This window comes from Eulemur rufifrons, chromosome 15 (assembly GCF_041146395.1).
Source record: "Eulemur rufifrons isolate Redbay chromosome 15, OSU_ERuf_1, whole genome shotgun sequence".
Lineage (NCBI taxonomy): Eukaryota > Metazoa > Chordata > Mammalia > Primates > Lemuridae > Eulemur > Eulemur rufifrons.
The window spans coordinates 38,526,386-38,549,524 of record NC_090997.1 but is presented as its reverse complement, the minus strand read 5'-3'; the positions used below and the strand labels follow the sequence as shown (position 1 = coordinate 38,549,524).

The 23,139-nt window shown below is 32.7% G+C and overlaps 1 protein-coding gene across 1 annotated transcript in view; it reads left to right on the top strand.

Moving 5' to 3' along the window:
• PHIP (pleckstrin homology domain interacting protein) overlaps positions 1–23,139 on the top strand; it is a 123,761-nt gene that overhangs the window by 77,359 nt on the left and 23,263 nt on the right. The window contains exons 20-29 of the mRNA XM_069488863.1: positions 1,498–1,615; positions 5,833–5,973; positions 8,399–8,478; positions 10,674–10,905; positions 14,819–14,938; positions 16,543–16,650; positions 17,225–17,349; positions 17,480–17,562; positions 21,589–21,700; positions 21,882–21,943. Of these exons, the coding sequence (XP_069344964.1) occupies positions 1,498–1,615; positions 5,833–5,973; positions 8,399–8,478; positions 10,674–10,905; positions 14,819–14,938; positions 16,543–16,650; positions 17,225–17,349; positions 17,480–17,562; positions 21,589–21,700; positions 21,882–21,943 (1,181 nt within the window). The remainder of the gene's footprint in view (positions 1–1,497; positions 1,616–5,832; positions 5,974–8,398; positions 8,479–10,673; positions 10,906–14,818; positions 14,939–16,542; positions 16,651–17,224; positions 17,350–17,479; positions 17,563–21,588; positions 21,701–21,881; positions 21,944–23,139) is intronic.

Sequence of the window (23,139 nt, the reverse complement as noted above, 5' to 3'; positions counted from 1 at the left end):
GAGGGGACAGATAGGGGGAAAGGCCGGTCAGTGGAGTAGTCACAGCACAAACAGTATTTGTTGAAAACTTCACCATCTTATCTAGGTGTGGTTGTTATGTCCCAAAACAATTCCAGTAGTAACCTCAAAGATCACTGATGACAGAGCTCCTCCATAACAGATGTAGTAACAATGGAAAAGCTTAAAATATTATGAGAACTACCAAAACGTGACACAGAGACATGAAGTTTGCACACCCTGTTGGAAAGATGGTGCCAGTAGACTTTCTCAACACAGGGTTGTCACAAACCTTAAATTTGTAAAAACACTAATGCTGCTAATGCTTTGCAGTATTTGCAAAGCATAATAAAACAATTTATGCCAGTATATACACACCAGTGAATAGAAGTAAAACTGGGGAAATCTGCATAAGGTAAATGTGTTATACCAATGTCAGCATCCTGGTTGTGAAATTATACTATAGTTTTGCAAGATGTTACCACTGGGGGAAACTGGATAAAAGCTATAAGAAATCTCTCTGTATTATTTCTTGAAACTATATGTGAATCTGTAATTATTTCAATAAAAATTTAAAAAAATATTTAATACTAAGAACAAAAATTTAAATTTAAGGCCATCTTTTTCAAAAGATTTAAATTTACTTACTTTATTTCCTATTCAGAATTATGACTAGTCACATGAGCGATTTCTACAATTAAGTAAAATGATAACATTAATATACACTATTAATAAAATATTAACAGTATATCGTTGCTCTAACTTTGGCAATTAATTGCCTTCTCATGAAATCTCCAGGAAAAAATTAAAATTCAAAGATAAAAGTTCAAATACCCTTTCAGTTCAGAAACTTTAGTTGTACAAAATTAAAGTAAAAATAAATTTTTTTGTCCTTGTGAATTCAGGTTCCATGAAATTAAAGTTCAAAATTAATGTTCCTATACTTTTTTCTACTGTTCAGTTTCACCTTAATGTTTGAGTTTTTTCAGTAGGTGAAGCCTAATCTGCCTCTCAGTGGAAACAATATAGTTCTTTCAGGGCTTCAGGAATTGCATTAGTTGAAGCTCAAGGTTCTGTTGTGCCTCGTCTTTTAAAAAGATTTCAGCTATCTATGTGGCATACAAGATTATCAAAGCATAGACCCTATGCTCATTCAGTTTTTTTTTTTTTTTTTTTTTAAAGTCCAATTTCTGTCTCTTGGAGAAGTTACCCTAGGAATAACTGTGTTTCCAGAATCTCATACTTGATTTACCAAAGACCATAGCAGAAACACGCTTATGAAGTTCAAGTAGGCATAGTCTATCTTTCCAGTATTTCGATCGTTTAATGCCAAGAACCTCTGCCCCGAAACTATGAAATTAAACTCAGAAATCTGTCACATGTTTCCATCTGAAAAGAAAACTTCAGCACTAGCATTCCGTCCCTGATACCTAACATGGCTTTTGTGGAGGAAATCAGTTGTAAAATTCTAGATTAACATGTGTGACTTTTCTCTTTCAGTAGGCAGGAAGAATGGAGAACTGCAAAGGGAGAAGAAGAAATAAAGACTTACAGATCAGAAGAGAAAAGAAAACACTTAACTGTCCCAAAAGAGAATAAAATACCCACTGTTTCAAAGGTAAGTATTAATCACTCTGATGTTTAACATTTGTTTCATAAGTATAATGACCATCTTAAGGCCCCTTTTTGTAATTAAAAACGTTAATGTTTTAAACAGGATAATTAATGAAATAAAATTAATATAGTTCATTCTTGATTATCTTTTTTTGTTGTATATTGTTTGCCATTTAAAGTTTTTAACCCTACATTTCCTGCTGTCTAGCATGCCTTTTCTCCAACTGCCAATTCTTACGTAGTCATTAAATCTAATAAATTATACTGTAAGCCTAAACAAGCACTTTCTTTAGCTCTGCTATTGTGTGTGGTTGTTGTACTCTAAAATAGGGTTTTTTTTTTTCCCCTGTGTATTTTTTTGCTGTTTTGCACTTATTTTTGATTATAGATAATCAAGTTGCCTGATGCTGGTGTATATAATAGTTCTTATTTTCTCCACTAAGAGAAGTAGATTGTCCCTACTATTTTTGCCTTATTAGTTTACCTGCCATCCTACTCCAGAACAACTTTTGGATTTGGTGGATTTCAATTGGTCATGGCCTAATCAGAGAGAGATCTAATGTACTTACTCACCTGAGTGTCAAGGAATCACAAGTATCCATTTGTCTGTTCCTTATTTATTTATCTTTAAACCATTGTAGCTTGAATGCCTCAGCACCTTAGAGTGTGAAATTGAGGAAACATGTATGAAACTTCTTTTCAGGTCTAAGTCACCATACCATCTAAGTAATGACATAATCAAAAAAATAACTGGCATTCTGACCCAGCTTCATGTTCCTTCCTCTTTTCATTTGAGTTCCTTAAACCTGCTTCATCAGTCTCCTTTTCTAGAATTCACTTTTTTGTTTTATGCCTCTTCAAAATACTCAGTAGTCCTTTTTTTCTTTACTAAGGGTATCATCCTCGGATCAGGAGGACCTCAGTGCTAAAATTCCTGTTAGTATAATAGAAGAGAAATTTCTTTCTGAAATAATCTTTGGTTTTTTTTGTTTCTTGGCTGGTTGGCTTCTTCATGGTGACTAGAAAGCATACCCTTTTCTTCATCGTTTGTTTAGAATCCAAGGATGTGGATATATAAACTCATATAATGATGATGAATTTGTATTGCTTGCTACCAACTTTATGGGTGGAATATGTTAATATCTATTAAAATTAAAAGGATGTGCTTATCATTTAATCTAATAGTACTTCGAGGAATTTTTTTTTAGAAATGAAAGGATGGATATGTATGTGTATACATACATCTATATGTGTGTGCATATGAATGCACATATTTGTAGAGTCTCTGGTAGCAAAAACTGGAATAACTTTAGTTGCTATTGGTGGAAGAAAGACAGGATGTCATGACATCCATACCCATGGAATATTATTCAGCTTTTTAAGAATAACTAGTTAGAACATACTCTGCTGCCTTGGAAAAATCTTCATGATGTACTACTATTAAGTGAAAAAGTAAATAGAACCATAATGCATATAATATGACCTCATTTTTGTTTTTGAAATTTTATGAGAATGAAGAAAGGTTTGAGAGCATGCCTACCAAGCTGCTAACACTGATAATCACAGACGTACAAATTATGAGGTGCCATCTTTCATTTCTTACAGTTGCAATGTTTTTTTCTTTTAATAATACTCAGGGAGTACTTATTGGGCAGGTGGGAAATATAAATTAATACAAAAAGTGCCTATAAAGTTGATATTTGGCAATAGATTTAGTCCCAAAATTATAGTGGCTTAAATGAGTTGGAAATGTATTTCTTTCTTTTTTTTTTTTTTTTTTTTTTTTTTTTTTTTTGAGACAGAGTCTCACTCTGTTGCCCGGGCTAGAGTGAGTGCCGTGGCGTCAGTCTAGCTCACAGCAACCTCAAACTCCTGGGCTTAAGCGATCCTACTGCCTCAGCCTCCCGAGTAGCTGGGACTACAGGCATGCGCCACCATGCCCGGCTAATTTTTTTGTATATATATATTTTAGTTGTCCATATAATGTCTTTCTATTTTTAGTAGAGACGGGGTCTCACTCTTGCTCAGGCTGGTCTCGAACTCCTGACCTTGAGCGATCCACCCGCCTCGGCCTCCCAGAGTGCTAGGATTACAGGCGTGAGCCACCGCGCCCGGCCGGAAATGTATTTCTTGCTCACATAAAACCCTTAGTTAGGTCCAGGCCTTATACAGTGCCCTCAGTGTTAAGAACTGAAGCTCTTTTATTTTTCTGATCCTCCTGGATTTGACCTATACCTTAAGATACCAGCATCCTCATTTAAGGCTGCAGGATGGAGGATCAGCCAAAGAAGAAGGTGTGAAGGGCACATATACTTTTCTGAGGAAGGTTCTTTGATGTTGCTGTGTGACACTGTGCCACATATCCCATTGACCAAAACTTAATTACATGACACCTGATAAAGAAAATTTTATTTTTTGTGGAAGAAGGGAAGAACAGATGTTAGTGGACGAGCTTTCCCTTCCACTGCATTATTTATCAAAATATTAAAAATGTTTATGTTCTTTGACTTGGAATTTATCTCATGGAGCTATCATATTGTGGATAAAGCTTTATAAAATGCAACAAATAGTAATTTTTAACAACATGGATTTGAGTAGGTAGAAATTTTTATGTTAAATGAAAGAAATAGGGTACATTAAATTCTTAACACTAGATTAGTCAGTCATAGTTGAACATTACTTCCTTTTTTCTACCTTTACATATTTCCCAAAATTTTTTTTTTTTTTTTTTTTTTTTTGAGACAGAGTCTCACTTTGTTGCCCAGGCTAGAGTGAGTGTCGTGGCGTCAGCCTAGCTCACAGCAACCTCAAACTCCTGAGCTCAAGGGATCCTCCTGTCTCAGCCTCCCGAGTAGCTGGGACTACAGGCATGCGCCACCATGCCCGGCTAATTTTTTCTATATATATATTTAGCTGTCTATATAATTTCTTTCTATTTTTAGTGGAGATGGGGTCTCGCTCTTGCTCAGGCTGGTCTCGAACTCCTGAGCTCAAACGATCCGCCCACCTCGGCCTCCCAGAGTGCTAGGATTACAGGCGTGAGCCACCGCGCCCGGCCCAAAATTTTTATAAAATTATGAAATCCTTAAGTAATTCTTTTAGAGATGATCTATGTGGACATAATCTATGTCCTCCTTGTATGTGAAAATTTCTCTTATTTCACTTTCAGGAGTAAGGGTGTAAGTTCAAAGCTATTTTCTGTCAACGATTTAAAGTGTGTTCCTTTTTCTTACTGTATAATAAGTCTGATAACAGTCTCATTATTTCTTTGAAGGCAGTCTTTAGTGTTTTCCTTTTATTTTTTTTTTATATTCTCAAGTTTCACTGAGATGCTATGTCCAAATGTAGGTTTTCTTTTATTTCTTTTACTTAGCTCTGAAAGCTGCTTTTTCAAACTTGCTTTTGTTTTAAGGTTTGAATACTGCTTAGCCTCTATTTCATCTTCCGGCTCACTAATGTACATTTTAACTTATATGGACAATCTGCTGTTATTTTTTTCCTCCAGATTTAATAGTTATTTTTTATTCCAGGGATCTCTCATTGATTCTTTTTATAATTGTCTGTTTTTTCCTAAGACAAGAGCCTGTGCTTATATTTCTTAGATATGATTCTTTTATTCACTTTTGAAATTGATTTATTAAATTTTTTTTTAGGTTTAAATTCTTATGTTTGTTGAGTTTAGCTCCATTACCATGTTGGATTTTGTCAGGTTTTGGATGCTTATTGGTTGTGTTCTCATCTATTGAAGACTTCTCATATTTATCTCCAGAAGAAGAAAGATAGCCTGCCACGTGATGTCCTAGCCTCGCAGTGGCAGTGTAGCTTTTTGATTTTGGTTTCCAGTTTGCCTCTCTGCCTGTTACATATGCTGCAGAGCCTGTTCCCTCTTTCTTAGATCATTTCTGTAGTTTTGATGTAGGAACAGAAGAATTTAATGTTTAACTTAGTCTCTTATTATGATTCCTTAAGTCTGTGTTACTTAGTTGGAAAAAAAGTGTTTTTATAACTAATCAGCAAGTGAATTTCAACGCATCATAATCTTGTAATTTAATTTGAGGTAATGCTAAAATATTTGAGTTGGTACTGCAAACTAGTCCATTTAAGCAATATATGAAGTATGAATGAATTTTTTATAATTGAAAAAATTTTAACTTTCAAACTAAAAAGCCTGCTCTTTAAGCATACTCTGAGTAAATTTAATTTTAATTTACTTTTTTCCAGAATCATGCTCATGAACATTTCCTGGATCTTGGAGAATCCAAAAAGCAGCAGACAAATCAACACAATTATCGAACGAGATCTGCACTAGAAGAGACTCCTAGACCCTTGGAAGAGACTGAAAATGGCACGAGTTCTTCAGATGTAAGATACTAGCACATTCATGAATCAATTTTCATTTTTACTTTTTTTTTGATATGACTTTCATTCTTTGCATTCATTATGTAGCTCAAATATGGCATTTTTAGATCTTATAGTACTTACAGGTTTCATTTACTAAAGATCTACTTCTAGGCATGGCACACATATTCATAATTTCCAATCCACAAAACATTTATATGAAATAATCTCATTTTATACATAAGGTTTCTGAGGCTCAAAGCTATTTAGATTACAGATTCACCTAACTATTAAGTGGTAGAGCAGGGATTAAATGCACGTTCCTTTTATTTTAAACCCAAGATTTTTAAATGGTACTGAATCTCTAGCATAGTGTAACTATTAGTGTAACTAATCCATAGGCATTTGACAATTTTGGTTTTAACATCTGTACCAGTTTATGGCTTTCTCAGTGTAACTTTTTAATATTTCTCATGCATAATTATTTCCATAAATATTGTCATTATTAAATTATGCATTCTTTCAGCAAAGGCAGTCAATTTACAATCACAAACCATTCTTATTCAACACTTTCAACCATCTCCTTTCCTTTCTTCTCCAACCTCCATTACCTCCCTTCTCTACATTTAGGTCAGAGATGTAGTCATTTTAGATACTGACTGCTATACACTTTTGAAGCCATTTTGTGCTTTGCAGTGTTAGATATATGAGAATCTCTTGAGTATATTTTCTGTGAACAGGGCAATATTAACTAAGGTTATTCTAATGACAATTTAAAAGTTAGTCTCCAATGGCTTTAAGTCCTGGTATGGCCAGTTCAAACTAATGTATTCATTCTGGCAAAAAGACAAAATACAATGATTACTTAAACCTGACACATGACAATTTGGATAGACACACAAAACATAAAATACATGTGGGCTAATTATTTGCCTAATGAGATGTTTGTTTATTTTTGAAAGATTTATAGAATGATTCTTTTAAATATTAAGTTTCTATAAAATATTTAAAATATGATTCAGTTTATTCGAAACTTGTGTATTTCCAAGAATATGTCTGTTATATAAAGAAAAATTTTACTAAATCTTTCAAGTCTCTTCAGAACTAATTTGTTTATGCTTTTAACGTGCTTTTACAGAATGTTAATTCTAGAATAAACTTCTAGAGGATAAATTTCTAGGGAACAGTGTATCACCTTGGGCACAATATACTTAATTAATGGAAAGAATTCTGGGTTTTTTTGTCTAAAATATTTTGTGCTTCAGTATTTTGCATTTAGAATGTAGAGGTAGTTCTGTTTCTTGTCTCTCCCTTTATGGAAATGACATATAAAATGTGGGAATAATCATATCATTTGATTTGATTTCTTTTTTCATTGATATTGAGCAGTGATTAAATTGGCTAAATAAAATATACTGTTGAATATTGATCTTTTCATATTTGCTTAGTTTTCAAAATTCTGTGGATTAGACATACAATTCACATTCTTCATTAAGACATCAAAATGAAAAACCTTTTCTCCCAAATATTTTATTTAGATAGTAAAGGAATATATCCCATTGTCCTCTTAAAAAATGATATGAACGTGCCTAGCAAGTAATAACACCATTCTTGCAGAAAGTTATTCAGGCTTTGGACGAAAATGACCTGAGTTCAAGTCAAGCCTTGTTACTTATTCCTTGTGCTACCTTGGGCAAATTTCTTAAAGCTTTAGTTTCTTTTATTTAAATAACTTCTCCCTATCATTGACAGTTTTTTGTTGAGACCAAATGGGATAATATATACAAAGTGCTTAGAGTAGTTTCTGACTTATAGTAAAAGCTTAACAAATGTGAGGGGCTATTTTAATTGGAGCATAAAGTTTGTTTGAACAAGGAAGATGTGTAAGATTTTGTGACCAAAACCAACTTTTATGAAGAAAATGCCTTCACAAATATCATTCTATGTTGACTCATGAATATTTACTTAAGAGAAGCAGTGTTTCTGTATTTTTTAATTCTCTACCATTTGGATAAAATAAGAACAGACCTTTTTGTATGGTAGAAGCTATTTTAATAATAATTAAAACATAAATGTACCTAATTTAAAGCTTTTCAAAGCAGCTACTAAAAAGAAAACTTAATTTTTTAAAAAAGCCTAAGAAGTAACAATTAATTTCAAGTGATAATATGGAATTTGATATCATTCAATCTAGAAGATATGCTATGAGGCTTTAAAAACTATAAATCATCTGTTTGCTCTGAATCCAATATTAAAAAGTAGTATATCTTTATATACATTTACGTATTCTCATTTTTTATATGAAATGTGTTTTGCAAGTAATTTAAATCTGATATAATATAAATATCCCAACATGACTGGCCTTATAAGATATCATTGATATTTTCTATGCTTAGAGAATGTTATTTTATAAAGTTGTGCAATAAAATATGTATTCAATGTCTCTTAGGAAGGTGAAGTGGTTGCTGTCAGTGGTGGAACGTCTGAAGAAGAAGAAGAGAGAGCATGGCACAGTGATGGCAGCTCTAGGTAAGCAAATGAATTTTTTTCTCCAAATGTTATGTAAAATCTTTTGAAAGCTGAAAATTCTTTTTTTATCAGCAACTTATTTCAAAGTTTCTTTGGGTTTAAAGTTGATTCTTCTTCAAAGATTCTTTGTAGTTGTCTAAAATTTAGATTTTCTTACTGATACATTTTCTTTATAGAAAATATTTTTTGGTAATTGCAGCTAGATCTGCAAAATGATACTGTTAACTTTATTTTTTTACTTGGTATTATATCTTTTGAATGCTGTTATTTATGATAATCACGAATTAGTTTTATTACTGGTTTAGAGAAATATTTAAGCATGAAATTATGAAGGTAATGAGATCTTGTAGAATTAACTATCATAATGGAATTTATGGAATGCTAATAATATTTTCTTCTAGCAATAGGAATAAGCTTTTCTTTTTCTTATTATTCCCACTCCATTTGACCACGTAACTGAGGATTCCTTCAATTCCTTATATTGGTGATTCACATTGTTATATAGAGCTGGTGGCCTTGGCTGACCTTGTAAGATCTTAGTAGCAAGAAAGAGTGTAGCCTTTGGGGGTAATAATTATATTAAGCCCTTTACTCTTATTCCCCACCTCAGTGGCTCTTAAAATATAGACATGGCAAAAAAAAGTATGAAGTGGTGGCTATAGGAATTCCTTGTGTCAGTTCTAGAATGAAGGGCTTTCCTGTTTCCACAATAGTCATTCCTGGTAGTGATATGCAAGTGCCTGTGGTTATGTCTAGTAGTTTTCTGTGTTTAAAAACAGGTCAGTGAAGGAAAATGTACTTTGTTTTGGTTTAGCAGTAAAATAGAGTATTTCAAACCGTGAAACAACAGAAGGATTCCAGCATTGAAAGAACAATGGTGGCTTTAGCAGTTAAGGATAGTTGTAAAGAACATTGGGCTTGGGAATTGATAGTTATGCTTATACTGGCAGCAGAGTATCTTCTTTAAGAGCCAAGTACTTCAGAGCATAGTGACTGTGAGATTTGGCAGGTGCCGTTTACAGTGGCCATGGGCTAGGGTTAGTGTAAATAAAATGCTCATGGTTCAGGACAACCTATTTTAGAATAAATAGAGTATCTGAAAATATTTTTTATATAAGTCCTTTAAAATCATTTTAAATTTCATACTGAAGTCATACCAGAAAAGACTTTGATTCTTACCTGTGATGATTATTCTTGGAGAGAGTTAGATAAATTTCTGTAAAGAACATTTGGACTGTCCAGGCAGGGGTGATGATAAACCTCCAGAAAAATCTGCCCTTTCAGTATTAGTGTTATCACTAATAGTTTTAGAGGTGTGAGGTCATATATCTTAGATCTAGGGAAGCTAATTGTAGATTTTAATACAGTATAACTTACATTCCTTTAAGGCACTCATATTTATGAAACGACAAAATAAGTAAATATTCTCAGGTACTAAAATTAAAATAACATAACTAGATTCTTTATTTTGCAACATCATCAGTTCAGTAAAACGTATGTCTATGAAGGTGAATTGAAAAGAAATGGCAAACATGATTGGTATGTTTTTCTGTATCATGGCATGTTTTGAAGCATAAGATGTACCTAAGGGTATAAATGGGTAGAATAAATTTATCTAAATGAAATTTCTTTCCTTTACATGCTACATAAAGTTTGTAAGCACAACCTTTCCACTGGGTGGGAATGCTTCTGAAGCTCCCAGTTCAATATCTAGCTACCATGAGAACACCAATGCTGTACCATGGGTGTTTCCCCTGTCAAGAAGGCCCCCTTTCCCTCAAAAAAGGAATCCCCATGTCTCCTCAATGTTGATACCTTCTGTGCTCTCCAGGGCTTGCTTTCTATTGTCTCTATAACTGAGGAAGGTAACCCCCCTGTTCTGTATGCCCCACAATATTTTTAACATGCAATACTCTGAAATCAGTATTTTTTTTTAAATCATAGAAGTACTTAAAATTTATTTTTTCACTTAAAGCTGTGACCTTATTTATCTTTTTTTTTTTTTTTTTTTTGAGATTTTAAAGTAAAGCCTACAGAATTTTAAGAGACTTCTGAAGATGAGTTGAAAATTAGGGAAATATTTTTTAGTTCATTAAGTATGTAATATTCTGTCATTCTTTATGACCTTTTCATTTTTATAATAGTCTTAAAATTGCATCTTGTGTGCATTTTTAAAATCCCTTTTCTCCTTCTAGTGACTACTCCAGTGATTACTCTGACTGGACAGCAGATGCAGGAATTAATCTGCAGCCACCAAAGAAAGTTCCTAAGAATAAAAGCAAGAAAGCAGAAAGCAGTTCAGATGAAGAAGAAGAATCTGAAAAACAGAAGCAAAAACAGATTAAAAAGGAAAGGAAAAAAGTAAATGAAGAAAAAGATGGACCAACATCACCAAAGAAAAAGAAGCCCAAAGAAAGAAAACAAAAGGTTTGGGTTTTCAAATTATAAATTTAGTGTTTTCTATGAAAATGCCTGAAAGCACACATTTTAAAAGTACAATTGAGCATAATATTGTTGAAGTATATTCAGAAATATACAGTAGTAAAATAAAGTATACCAGAATACATTTCGTTTATTCAAGTTTTTAAATGTTTGACATCTCAGATAATTTACTTATAGAATTATCATATTCTAAATGTTGAGCACTTATTCTTAAAACATGATCAGAGTTTTCTTAATAGTCCAGTGGGATGTATGTATGTATGTATGTAAAACACGTGATGCTACAAAACACAAAGTTTATTAGTCTGTTAATTGCCTTTACATTTAAAACCATCCTCACTAATTATTATTACTGAGAATAAACAGAAAGTCTAGTGGCAACATCAGATGGAAAAAGAATGACAAAACTTGTCATAATTGACGACAAGGTAAAGGTGAATCTAAAGTGGGATAAAATAGGCTTGTTGTAAGATGCCTTCGTTAATTTACAGAGTGTGTGAGCCATAGTTTTTCATTCTTTAGGTCAATAGTAGTATTGATTTAATTACTACATGTTAAATTTGTGGATAATTTGAGAGAGAACAGAGAAAGTAAGAAATAAATGTTAATGGAAAGATGGTCTATCAGCTCTTACGGAGTTGAAATACTTTAGGAATGAAAATGAGAGCTGTTTAATTTTTATTCTGAAGTAAATGTAATATGAGGAACATGTTTTCTGCTCCCCAAAAGAGTGCAAATGGGAAGCATATTTGGTTAAACAGGAATTTTTAACCTCTGCCATTTTTAGAATTAATTGAATTTAAATATTAGGAGACTGTAGGGTCTTTATCCCTACAGAGCTTTCAGAAAGTATAAGAATACATCTGTCTTAAGCGTTTATTTTATTTACATTGAGTTCTTGTTTGTTTCAGCTTTATAACGATGATTTACTTTAATTTAGACTACACAGTTTCTACTATTCTTATTGCCTCCTTTGTTTTTGTCTGGGGAGGCCCAAAGGGAATGCCACACATTTGCCCACAGTTTTTTTCTTCTGCCTTTTCAGTGATGAATAATGTAGTATGACCCATTATTTTATGTGGTAGACAGATTGGTTAAAGAAAACTGATTTAGCCATGTATCTGACTGATAAGGGAAATACTCTTTTTTTTATCTCAAGACAGTTTGATAAACTTTTGAGGTTTGCAGTGATAAGTCACTGTGAGAATGTAATTCTTTTGTCCCAGCAGTACAGTTTGCTTCATCTCGTCCACCCTTGATTTGATAGTTGTAAACAGACTAACACTGTAAGTTCCTTCATGATAGGATCCATTGTTACCATTTGGCATGTTTTAATTTCACTGTTTTGCTATTGACAAAGTATAGTGACAGGATCATTCAATAGATTAATAAGGGACATTTTTTAAATATAATAAGGTTAGGATACTGTAGATTATTTCCTTTAGTTTGAATTTTGTTCAATGCCAGTGGATCTAACAATAGATACAGTTGTTCTTTGCTGGGTATGGTCACTCATGCCTTTAATCCTAGCACTTTGGGAGGCTGAGGTGGGAGGATCACTTGAGGCCAGGGTTGGAGACCAGCCTGGGCAATATAGTAAGACTCTGTCTCTACAAAAAAATTAAAAATTGTGTGTGGTGGCACGTGCCTCTAGTCCCAGCTACTAAAAAGGCTAAAGCAGGAGAATCACTTGTGCCCAGGAGTTTCAGGTTTCAATGAGCCATGATGACACTATTACACTCTAGCCTGGGCGACAGAGTGAGACCTTGTCTCAAAAAAAAAAAAAAAAAAATTGTCCTTATTCCTTAGTCCTTTAGTTATCTCAAATAAACACAAAAGTATTTCTCTTATGCACAGAGTTGTAGAGTTAGCAGTTGAGAGATTCAGTAATTTATGTTGCTACATACATGAAAAAATGAAAACATTTTCTATGAGTATTTTTTTTAGTTAAGCAAAAGACAATAAGGCAGATACAGAAAATACTTATTTTAAAAATAGAGTTCTCCAGAGATGCAATGAAGTCATTTCGGGTGGTATCTTACATACTGTCCCTGTGCTGTTAGGAGCTCTGGAAACCATGTCAATAAATATTTATCAAATAGCTACAATTTATAAAGTAATATGGTAGATAAATAGAAGTGTAAGACATAGTACTTATTCTAAAAATGATGTGTGACTTACCAGATGCTTAAATGCCTCAAGATAAAAATAGAGGAAACGCCACATGATGTAATATATTTAATTGCTAGATTATTTTTAGACATAATAACTTAGAAATCAAATGGAGGCTTCTTAGGATTGCAGATAAGGCTTCCTAGCAGAAATAAGATTTGAGCTGGGCCTAGAAGCATTCCCCATTGGAGGAAAGGAAAGAGAAATCAATTATCTGTAATTCTAAAAGGAAAATGAATTATGAAGCTGGAAATTTTGAGGTATACTCAATACATTTTTAACTCCTTAATGATTATAAGTATTCAGTGATAGAAATCTGCTTTAATCAAAAATTCTAGGTTTCCCAGGAATTATTGGAAAAGAAAATATGTCCTCATAATGATTTGTAACAATGCCAAAGTCTTTTAGTTATTTTAAATATGATTATTCCCATTTAATGTACAACTTACCTGTCTTCACATATTCCAGTGAACATAGATATTTTCCTTCTGGGGAGAAATACTTGCATGATGCAATTTCTCAGAGGCATAGTTTTATTTTCATCCATGAGTTAAAAAGTAAGGGGCTTGGCTTGGCAGCATTTTGTTTAAAAAAAATTTGAATTTTTTTTTTAGACATTTAATGTGTGCCAAAAGTGTGAAATGGCTACTTTAAGAAGAGGAAAGGAGCATTCTCAGGCTATGAAGAAGTATAATGTCTAGATTATGGAAATAATTAGCCTTCTATATTTGACACTACTCAACCCATATGTGAATATCTTATTTAGTTCTCACGCACTATGACTAGGATTTTAAAAAACGCAAGTCTGATCTTGGTTTGTTATATGGAATGTTTATAGAACTGATAGTATTTTGAAAGGAAAGGAGAATGCACAGCTTGTATGTTGAGGCTTGTGAGGATATTTTGTTGCCTTGTTGTGAATGTTGTCTGGACTTTTGGTTCTGTTATCTAGTTATCTTTTCATGCGGTGATTTGGAGAGAATTACACTGATGTCTTTTTTTTTACCCCCAGGATAAGGTTTTTAATGCTTAAATACAGTCATCCCTCAGTATCCATGGAGGACTGGTTCTATGACCCCTAGAGATCTCAAAATCCATGGATGCCCAAGTTCCTTATATTTAAATGGCATAGTATTTGCATATTACCTGCCACATCCTCTTATATGCTTTGTTTGTTTGTTTGTTTAGCTTAAACAACAGAAATTTATTTTCTCACTGTTCTTCAAGCTAGAAAGTCCAAAATCAGTGTCTGCCAGGGTTTAGTTTCTGGTGAGGGTTCTCTTCCTGGCAGATAGATGGCTGTCTTCTCACTGTGTCCTCACATACCACATTTAACCTTTGTCACCTTCTCAGTGGCCAAAATAGAGTCACTTTGGGAGTTAGGGCTTCCATATATGACTTCTGGGATCCTCCCATATACCTTAAGCCATCTCTAGATTATTTATAATACCTAATAAAATGCCTACACATCATTTCATTTGTGTGAATTTAATGTAGTACTCAGTGTGCAGCAAATTCAAGTTTTGCATTTTGAAACTCTGGAATTTTTTTTTCCTCAAATATTTTCAATCCGTAGTTGGTTGAATCCATGGATACAGAGGGCCGAATATATATATTTTTGTATAAAGGTCCCTTTCCTCCTTTATTTTTTTAAACTACTTCTATAATTATTTTAAATAGTAGATTTTATGATAATATTACTTTACAATGTTCTAAACTTTCTTAGAGATTGGCTGTGGGAGAACTAACTGAAAATGGTTTGACGTTAGAGGAATGGTTGCCTTCAACATGGATTACAGATACTATTCCCCGAAGATGTCCATTTGTGCCACAAATGGGTGATGAGGTACTTTTAAACTTTCAAATTATCCTTTGTTTTTTTTATCAAATAACTTTAAACATTTTTATGGCTCTTGAAACAGAATTCTAGAAAATTGCAGCATTTTCATAAAGTATCCCATTCTAGATGTGAAAATTATGTTGGCATTTTAAAACCTGCTATGTGTTTTTTTAATAAGAGAGTTTATTGTCAGTTTTCTTTTTCTTTCTAAGTTAAAATATATTCATTTTTTAGTAATGTTTCATATACAGCATGTTAAAGGAAAAATGAAATCTATCACTTTATTTTCATTTAATTTCATTTCAAAAAAAGTGTTGAAGTGTTTCATTTATCCACAGTGTTATTTGTTAGCTCTTAAAAATCAGTAATCTTAGAATGAGAAATATTTAATTTTCTAGAAAATGAGAATGGCACCATTATTTTAGAATATGTACTTAGGAATTTGGAGTGAAAATGTGAGAACTTAGATCACAATTTCTCGGTCACTTAAAGTTTATGTCTCCTTTATACACAAATTTTGCAATAAATTAGGAGTTAAAATGGAGACTTTAGTATAAAGTGGTAATTGACAGTAAAAAAAAAAACCTTTTTAAGGTTAGGATAACTCTAAAGAACAGTCTGAAAGAATTCATTTAGAGACCTTATTTGCTTCAGAAGACTTGAAGAGCACAGAGCATTACCATATTGTTGTAGTATCGTACAATGATAGATCCTAACAGATACTGCATCATTAAGAAGAGACTAAATTATATTTAATATATTATTTCCAAATGGCTAGAAAGTTTATATTCCTTATTGAATGATTTCCTTTCAAAATGTTTAAGTTGTGTTTTTAGTCGCCGGTGCTTGAACAGATAAGTCCTCATTCAGCAGCATTCCTTCATTTGAAGTTCCGGGCAATTGGAGCAATAATGATATTAATGAATAGAATGAAAGTATGGAGGACATTAGCTATCCCAAAATGTCACCAAGATCTTAATAGCATTTTTAAACAAGTACTTTGTCTTTTTTCTTTCTGTTTTTTTTTTTTTTTAGTAATAGGAAGAATATTTGGTTTCAGACTATTGTGTTCAAGTACTAATTCTGTAAGACAGTAGTCACTTAAATATGATCTTCATGAAATGAAGATAAATATAAATGCAGTGCTGACTTATTAGGATTTGTGTAAAGATTGAGTAAGACAAAATGTATGTGAAAATACGTTTTTCATTTTAAACGTTTCTGCATATGTACAAACCAAAAAAAGTAAGAATGAAAGTAGGTGAACCTATGACTCCTAGTTACAATTGACTTTATCATGTAACATAGACTAACTTATTTTGAATCCAGGAATAAAATGGTAAAACCAAAAAATAGCTGCTCATCTATGTACTAACTTTTAAGTATATACCCAAAGTAATGTTGTTATATATAGAACACTTAGATTGTGATTAAGTGATATTAGGACAACTTGAGGAGTGGAGGGGGGGAAAAAAGTCAAAATCAATGATAGAATTTCTGTTAGCTCAAAGGGCATTGAATTTTCTAATGCAGTTTTGGTGGATACTTTGTATCTAGAGTTAAAGGAAACACATCCAGGTTTTAAAATTGTGGTTTTGTTTACTTTTTAGGTTTACTATTTCCGACAAGGACATGAAGCCTATGTTGAAATGGCCCGAAAAAATAAAATTTATAGTATCAATCCCAAAAAACAACCATGGCATAAAATGGAGCTACGGGTATGGCATTGATTCATTATTTAATAGCCCAGAAGATGCAGTTATGGATTATGGAGAAAATTGTATCAAGGGTTACTATTTTAACAATAAGAAACTATATCATGAAGATACTTTGTTTGATTAAAGCCGTCCCGGAGAGTAGAAGCATTTAATTTTCAGTTAGAGAAACACAAGATTTATATACTCCAATGCAGTTTATAGGTTGGGTACAAAATTTAGTTATAGTGAAAATTAGATAACATTAAAATCTAATGTAAAAAGTTCATATTAGTCAATTTAATGAGTATTTCTAGATTTATCAGAAGTAGTTCAAAATTGCCTTTGGAATTGTGTTGGAAAACTCGCATTTCAGTAAAATTTTGGTTATTTTACTTTTTGCCTTTTTAAAATTGCAGTGTAACTTGCATGCTATAAAGTGCATAAATCTTAAGTTCAAAGCACAATGATTTTTACATATACATAGTCGTCACCAGTCAGATCAAGATTAAAACCAAGAAGTGTTTTCTGAACTATATTTAGCAATCTGTTTTTGTGGTTTATTTTGTAAAGATTTTTTTTAATTTATCTTTCTCAGGAACAAGAACTTATGAAAATAGTTGGCATAAAGTATGAAGTGGGATTGCCTACCCTTTGCTGCCTTAAACTTGCTTTTCTAGATCCTGATACTGGTAAACTGACTGGTGGATCATTTACCATGAAGTAAGGACTGTTGAAAGAGGCAATGGTTTCTTAGTATTGTAGATTGTTTTTCAAGATTCAGATAAATTTGAACATCTTTTAGAAATTTTTAGGTATGTGACCTAATCAGTTTGTTTCTATTTGTAATTAGATACCATGATATGCCTGACGTTATAGATTTCCTAGTCTTGAGACAACAATTTGACGACGCAAAATATAGGCGGTGGAATATAGGTGGGTAATTTATTTAGAAGCCATAGGTATTTAATATGTCTTTTTTCTAATCAGTTTACTATTTTTCGTAATTTAGATAGAGATAATTAGATAAATCTTCCTATTTGTAGGAATGTTGATAACAAAGTAAGATATTGTGTCAGAGGTACTTTTAAGTTTTAATAATGAAAATATTTTAATCTGGTTGATGTTGACACTCCACATATTTTCTTTATTACATTTGGTAACTATTGTAAGATTATTTATAACTTTTCCTTTTAGCTATTTTACATGGTGAATTAAATTTTTATCCAAAAATATTAATAACAAAATTCAAATACAAAGCCAAAAGAAACCTTAACAAAATGTGTAAGTTTAGACTGGCACTAAAGCTAAACTGATATTTTTCTTTGATTGGTTAACCTTATTATATCTTGAAAATTAATACTGTACATAACTCTCCAAGAAACTTTAAAACTATAAAACTTCTCAGGCATTTAAGGTACATTCATTTATATACAGATGGATGTACTATTTATTAGAGTACTGCTCTTAAAAATTTCAAGCAGAGCCAATGTTTGTCATCTTGGACTGCAGCATGGTGTATATGTGTCCTATGTGGTTTGAGAAAGCACATCAATTGATATAGCAGTCTATTATCTCTCTTCCAGTGCCATTGGAAGGCATTGGTGTGGTGACTTGACTTTTCTTGGTTGGTCTTCGTAAGCTCAGAAATTTATATATGTGCTTTGTAAAGAGAAATTAGGAAAATGAAAGTTATCAAAATTATAATCATGAGAATTATCAAGAAAATTTACATACCATGTACCCCAGTTCCCTGGAAGCTTTGAAAGATGTTTCATCAAATAAGGGAGTAAACCAAGAAAGAGAAAAATACGGAATCCCCTCAGGAAACAGGGAGTCTAGAATAAGAAAAGCCAAAAGGAATTCCTGGGTTAATAGTCAGTAAAAGTCTCAGGATAGCAGCTATCAAGACTAGAAAATAAATAGTCTAGAAGATACTGTTCTCTAAGAGAGAAATCTTCAAGGAAAAAAAAAGTGGAATTCATAAAATATCTAACAAGTTTCACTTTGTGGGAAATTCTGTCCAAGCATGTTTTTTACAACTTGAACTGTTAAATGGGAGTGGAAAGATAAAAAGGTGAAACCAAAAAATAACTGCTCATCTTAACACCTGAGTATATCCAAAGTAGTGTTATTTAAAAGACTTGGTTATGAGTAAGTGGTGTTAAGATCACTTGAGCAATGGAGGGGGGAAATCGGGATTAGAATTTCTGTGAGCTTAAAGAGCATTAGATTTTCTCTTTGTGATTTTAGCTGATTAAAGGAAGCATATCCAGAGAAAACCGAGCATAAAAAATGAAACAATTATTTTAGGAAAAACAAAATTATACAGGAAAGGAATCATATGCTGTTTTGCTTAGTGACAAACAATATTTACATAGTCATAGTAAAAACTGAATATGGATTAAATATAATGCATATATAACTTTTATATATAATTGTATTGAGATTACAGTTGTCCCTCTGTATCCATGGGGGGTTGATTCCAGGATTCCCCACTGATTCCAAAGCCCTTGCATACTCAAGGCCTGCAGTGGGCTTCGCGGAACCCCTGATGCTCTGCCACCCCACCAGTACTGTATTTTCGATCTACATTTGGTTGCAAATGGAGAACCTACCACTACTGAGGGTCAGCTGTGGTTATTGAAAAAAATCATATAAGTGGACACAGCCAGTTCAAACCCATGGTATTCAAGGATCAACTGTAATACTTAATGTCAAAAATTGATGAATGAAGAAATACCTACACTCTCATTTAGAAATCTGTAAATAAATTCAAGAAGAAACAGTTAAAACAGATGAAAACGTTTTTTTCTTGGGTTTGGTTATAAGCCTTTAGAACTTTTCGATTTTTTAAAAATTATTCACATAGCATTACCAGTGGTCCCCAACCTTTTTTGGCACCAGGGATGGTTTCATGGAAGACAATTTTTCCATGGACTGAGCAGGGTTGGGTGGGGGGCATGAGGTGGAGTTCAGGAAATGATCTAGTAATGGGGGAGCAGCTGTAAATACCCTAGCTCACCCTCCGCATATGTGGGCCCCCTTCTTCCTAAGTTTTATGGAAGACAATTTTTCCACAGTGTGGGGGGTGGGGGTGGCAGAACTCTGCGTCCTGGAGGTTGGGGACCTCAGCATTACTTGATAAGGTAAATTTTACTTTTTAAAGGACACATCTCTCTGCCAATAAAAGTCAGAACAAGTATTAGAGATCAGAATCCAGGAATATTCCAGAAGTGAGCTCATAACCTACACAAAGAAATACAGCAAGCATTGGACAGAGATTTTTCAAATTAATGAACGTCATAATTTTCTCATTTTTTTCCTATATTTATACATTAATATGTCTTCTAAAGTTAGTATCTAAATTGGTCTTTTGTATCTGAGGTTATGTGCGTCCACACACAGACTGCCATTTAAAATTACATTAATAATTTTTATTTCAGACTCTCATCAGAAATGTTTTAAGGCTTACTCCGAATGGTGGACTCTATTCTTTGCTTCATTGTTACCATTCTACAAATACTATTCACTGTGGTTAGATACACATTGTCCAGTTCTTCCTCTTTAGCATAATGATCTGTTTGTGTAGGGTCATAAGAAATGGGTTCATGGAACTCATCATGTGTACTATAAAGTTGTGGTGTCAAGAATGCTGTTTATTAAATTATATAATAGCTTCTGGCTAAGCTCATTGTCACTAATATGTGTTTGAGGAACAATTTAGAGACTCAGTCTACTAATACCTCTCTCAACAACGTGCGGTTATGTTCTATTAAGTTACTTCTGGCTACAGTTTTCTTTTGTATCATTATATTTCTTTTACCTTGCTTTTCTAATTTTTGATTCATTTAATAGTATATGTCTTTGTAAATTTGTAAATCCTTCTTGGTAAAAAAATGAGGACATAAATACCTTTTTTTTATGAGTTTGAAAATAAAACTGATTTGAATTAGTTGCCAGCTTTATTCATTTTCCTTAACTGTGTGTTAAAAATGTAAAGAGTACTGTAATAGAAGGAATTACTCAAAAACTATCTTGAAGTAGACATCACCATTTCTTTTTTATAAATGAGGAAAATGAAGTTCAAAAATAGCTAATTAATGTGTTTAGAGTCACACAGATCAGTTATTTGAACCTAAGTCTTTCAAACTCTAGCCTATGCCACCAGAAGAAAACTCAATAAATACTGTGAAACACAAGGAAGGGGAAAGCATTGCACAAAGGAAGTGAGTGGCTTAAATTTTCATATGACACAGAGGGAAGCTGAGAAGATTTAGACAGGAAAAGACCATAGCATTTGTAGCTTATGAGGGTCTTTGGGAAAAGCAGTAAGTAATATGATAGAAGTTGGATAAGGAATTAGACAAAAAGAGTGGTCTCTGTTTTACAGAGATTAGTTTTTGTTTCTTTTGTGTGTGCTTTTATAGGAAAGAGAGAGTGAATGTGTATATATTACAGTTTAGGGGCAATTGAGATGAAGGAAGAAGACAGGTTGGTTTTTTGGTATTGTTTTTGTTTTTAGGCTGGAGTCTTGATTGTTGTTGGTTGGGGAAACTTGCATATAGAAAGTAAGAAAGATAGACTGTAAGTATTTGTTGAACAGAACTTACCTAAATTATATTTTTATTTGAGTGAAAAGTTTTTGCATAGTCCTAATAATGAATTTAAAATACTAGATTGGTAAAAGTGCTTAAGACAAAAGTAAATTTCTCCATACCTTAATGAAATCTAAGAAATGGGATTGGAAACTGGTAAGTCATACTTCATACAGGCTGACTTAAAATACTTTTTTTTCTCTCAATGTTGCTAATTTTACATATGTATTTTTGGAGTGCATGGGTCACTTTTTATGTGTCTTTTGAAATCATACAGGCAGTACCATAAAAGTTTACCTTAGGAAAAAGCAGTAATGGCAACAGTACATTTCAGAGTAATAAGATGGCTTTTGTTCTTTTCTAGGTGATCGTTTCAGATCAGTTATAGATGATGCCTGGTGGTTTGGAACAATTGAAAGCCAGGAACCTCTTCAACCTGAGTACCCTGATAGTTTGTTTCAGTGCTATAATGTTTGGTAAGGAAATATTTGTTATATCTTAGTTCAGCCAGGCTTGCTTTCAATCTTTTTCCTATCTATTAACAAAGGGATAAAGATACTTCTTTAAACACCGAAGCAAGTATTTTTATAATTGGTTTTATAAAAATTGCAATACAATATTTAGATATTTTAATGTAAGGATTTTCCTTCCTTTAAGCTGGGACAATGGAGATACAGAAAAGATGAGTCCTTGGGATATGGAGCTTATACCTAATAATGGTAAGTGTAAGGCTATTTTTGTGTCTGTATTACGGAATTAATTTCTTAAATAAGAAATCTGATTTGCCAGCTTACTACCACATAGGGTTGTTGTGAGGATCAAATAAAAAATACTCATTTAGCAAATATTAATTGTACATTTAATACCGACCCTGGAGGTATGGGAGACTCAACAGTCAACAAGATAGGTATAATCCTTGCCTACTTGGAATTTATAGACAACAGGGAAGATTGAAATGAATTTATGACAGCAAAATATAGAAGTGTTTTGTTACTTATTCAGCCCTAGAAAGTTCATTGGAGGAGCAAAGACATTTCTATAACTTTAGCAGAATAGAGTATAACATAATAGTTAAGAGGTCAGGTTTTTGAGTGAGATGGGCATAGATTCATAGCTTGGCTTTGTCATTTACCATGTGATCGTGGCAAGTTCCATAAAGTCTCACAACCTCAGATTCTGAGGACTCATCCTTTGAAATTGTCTAAACCTTCCCTAGAAGGGCTGTTTTGAGGATTAAGTAACATGTGTCTAAGGTGCTTATCATAGAGCCTGACACACGTAAGAGTTCAGTAAAGAGGTAGTTTTAATTGATAATGATAATAACAGCTGTCATCTTGGTTGGATATGGCCTGATACACTCAGGATTTGGAAATTAGTCCTAGGCATTGATTATGACATATTCCTGATACTGAAAGAAAGGTCAGTGTGGCTGAAGCCTGAAGTTTACGCTTTCTTTCTACCCCATTGCCCATTTTTGTTTCAATTTTTAAAAAATACACACACACAATTGGATAAGTTTAAAAAGTATATATTCCAGATTATTAATAATGATTATGTATTATTAATGATTATTTATAAAGACTTTATAAATTTATCTTTTACATATTGTATATTTTTGATTTTTAAAAATAGTGTTAAATTTGCTAGCAGAGAAAACCAAAGATTTTTTTAAAAAAGAAAAATATCTTATTTGTAACATAGTAGAAATAATCACTTATAAATATGGTTGCTAAGTAATTATTTAATCTAAAAAGTCAGAAAAGATATTGTTGAAGAAAGTAGCCCAATCTGGTAGACCTTAGAAATGAGAAAATAATCCTTGATCATGCTCATTAGCCAAGTTTAGTTCTTTGCAGAAGTTATCCCTTTGAAAATTTAATGCCAGTAATGTATTTTTTCATTTCACTGCTAGACT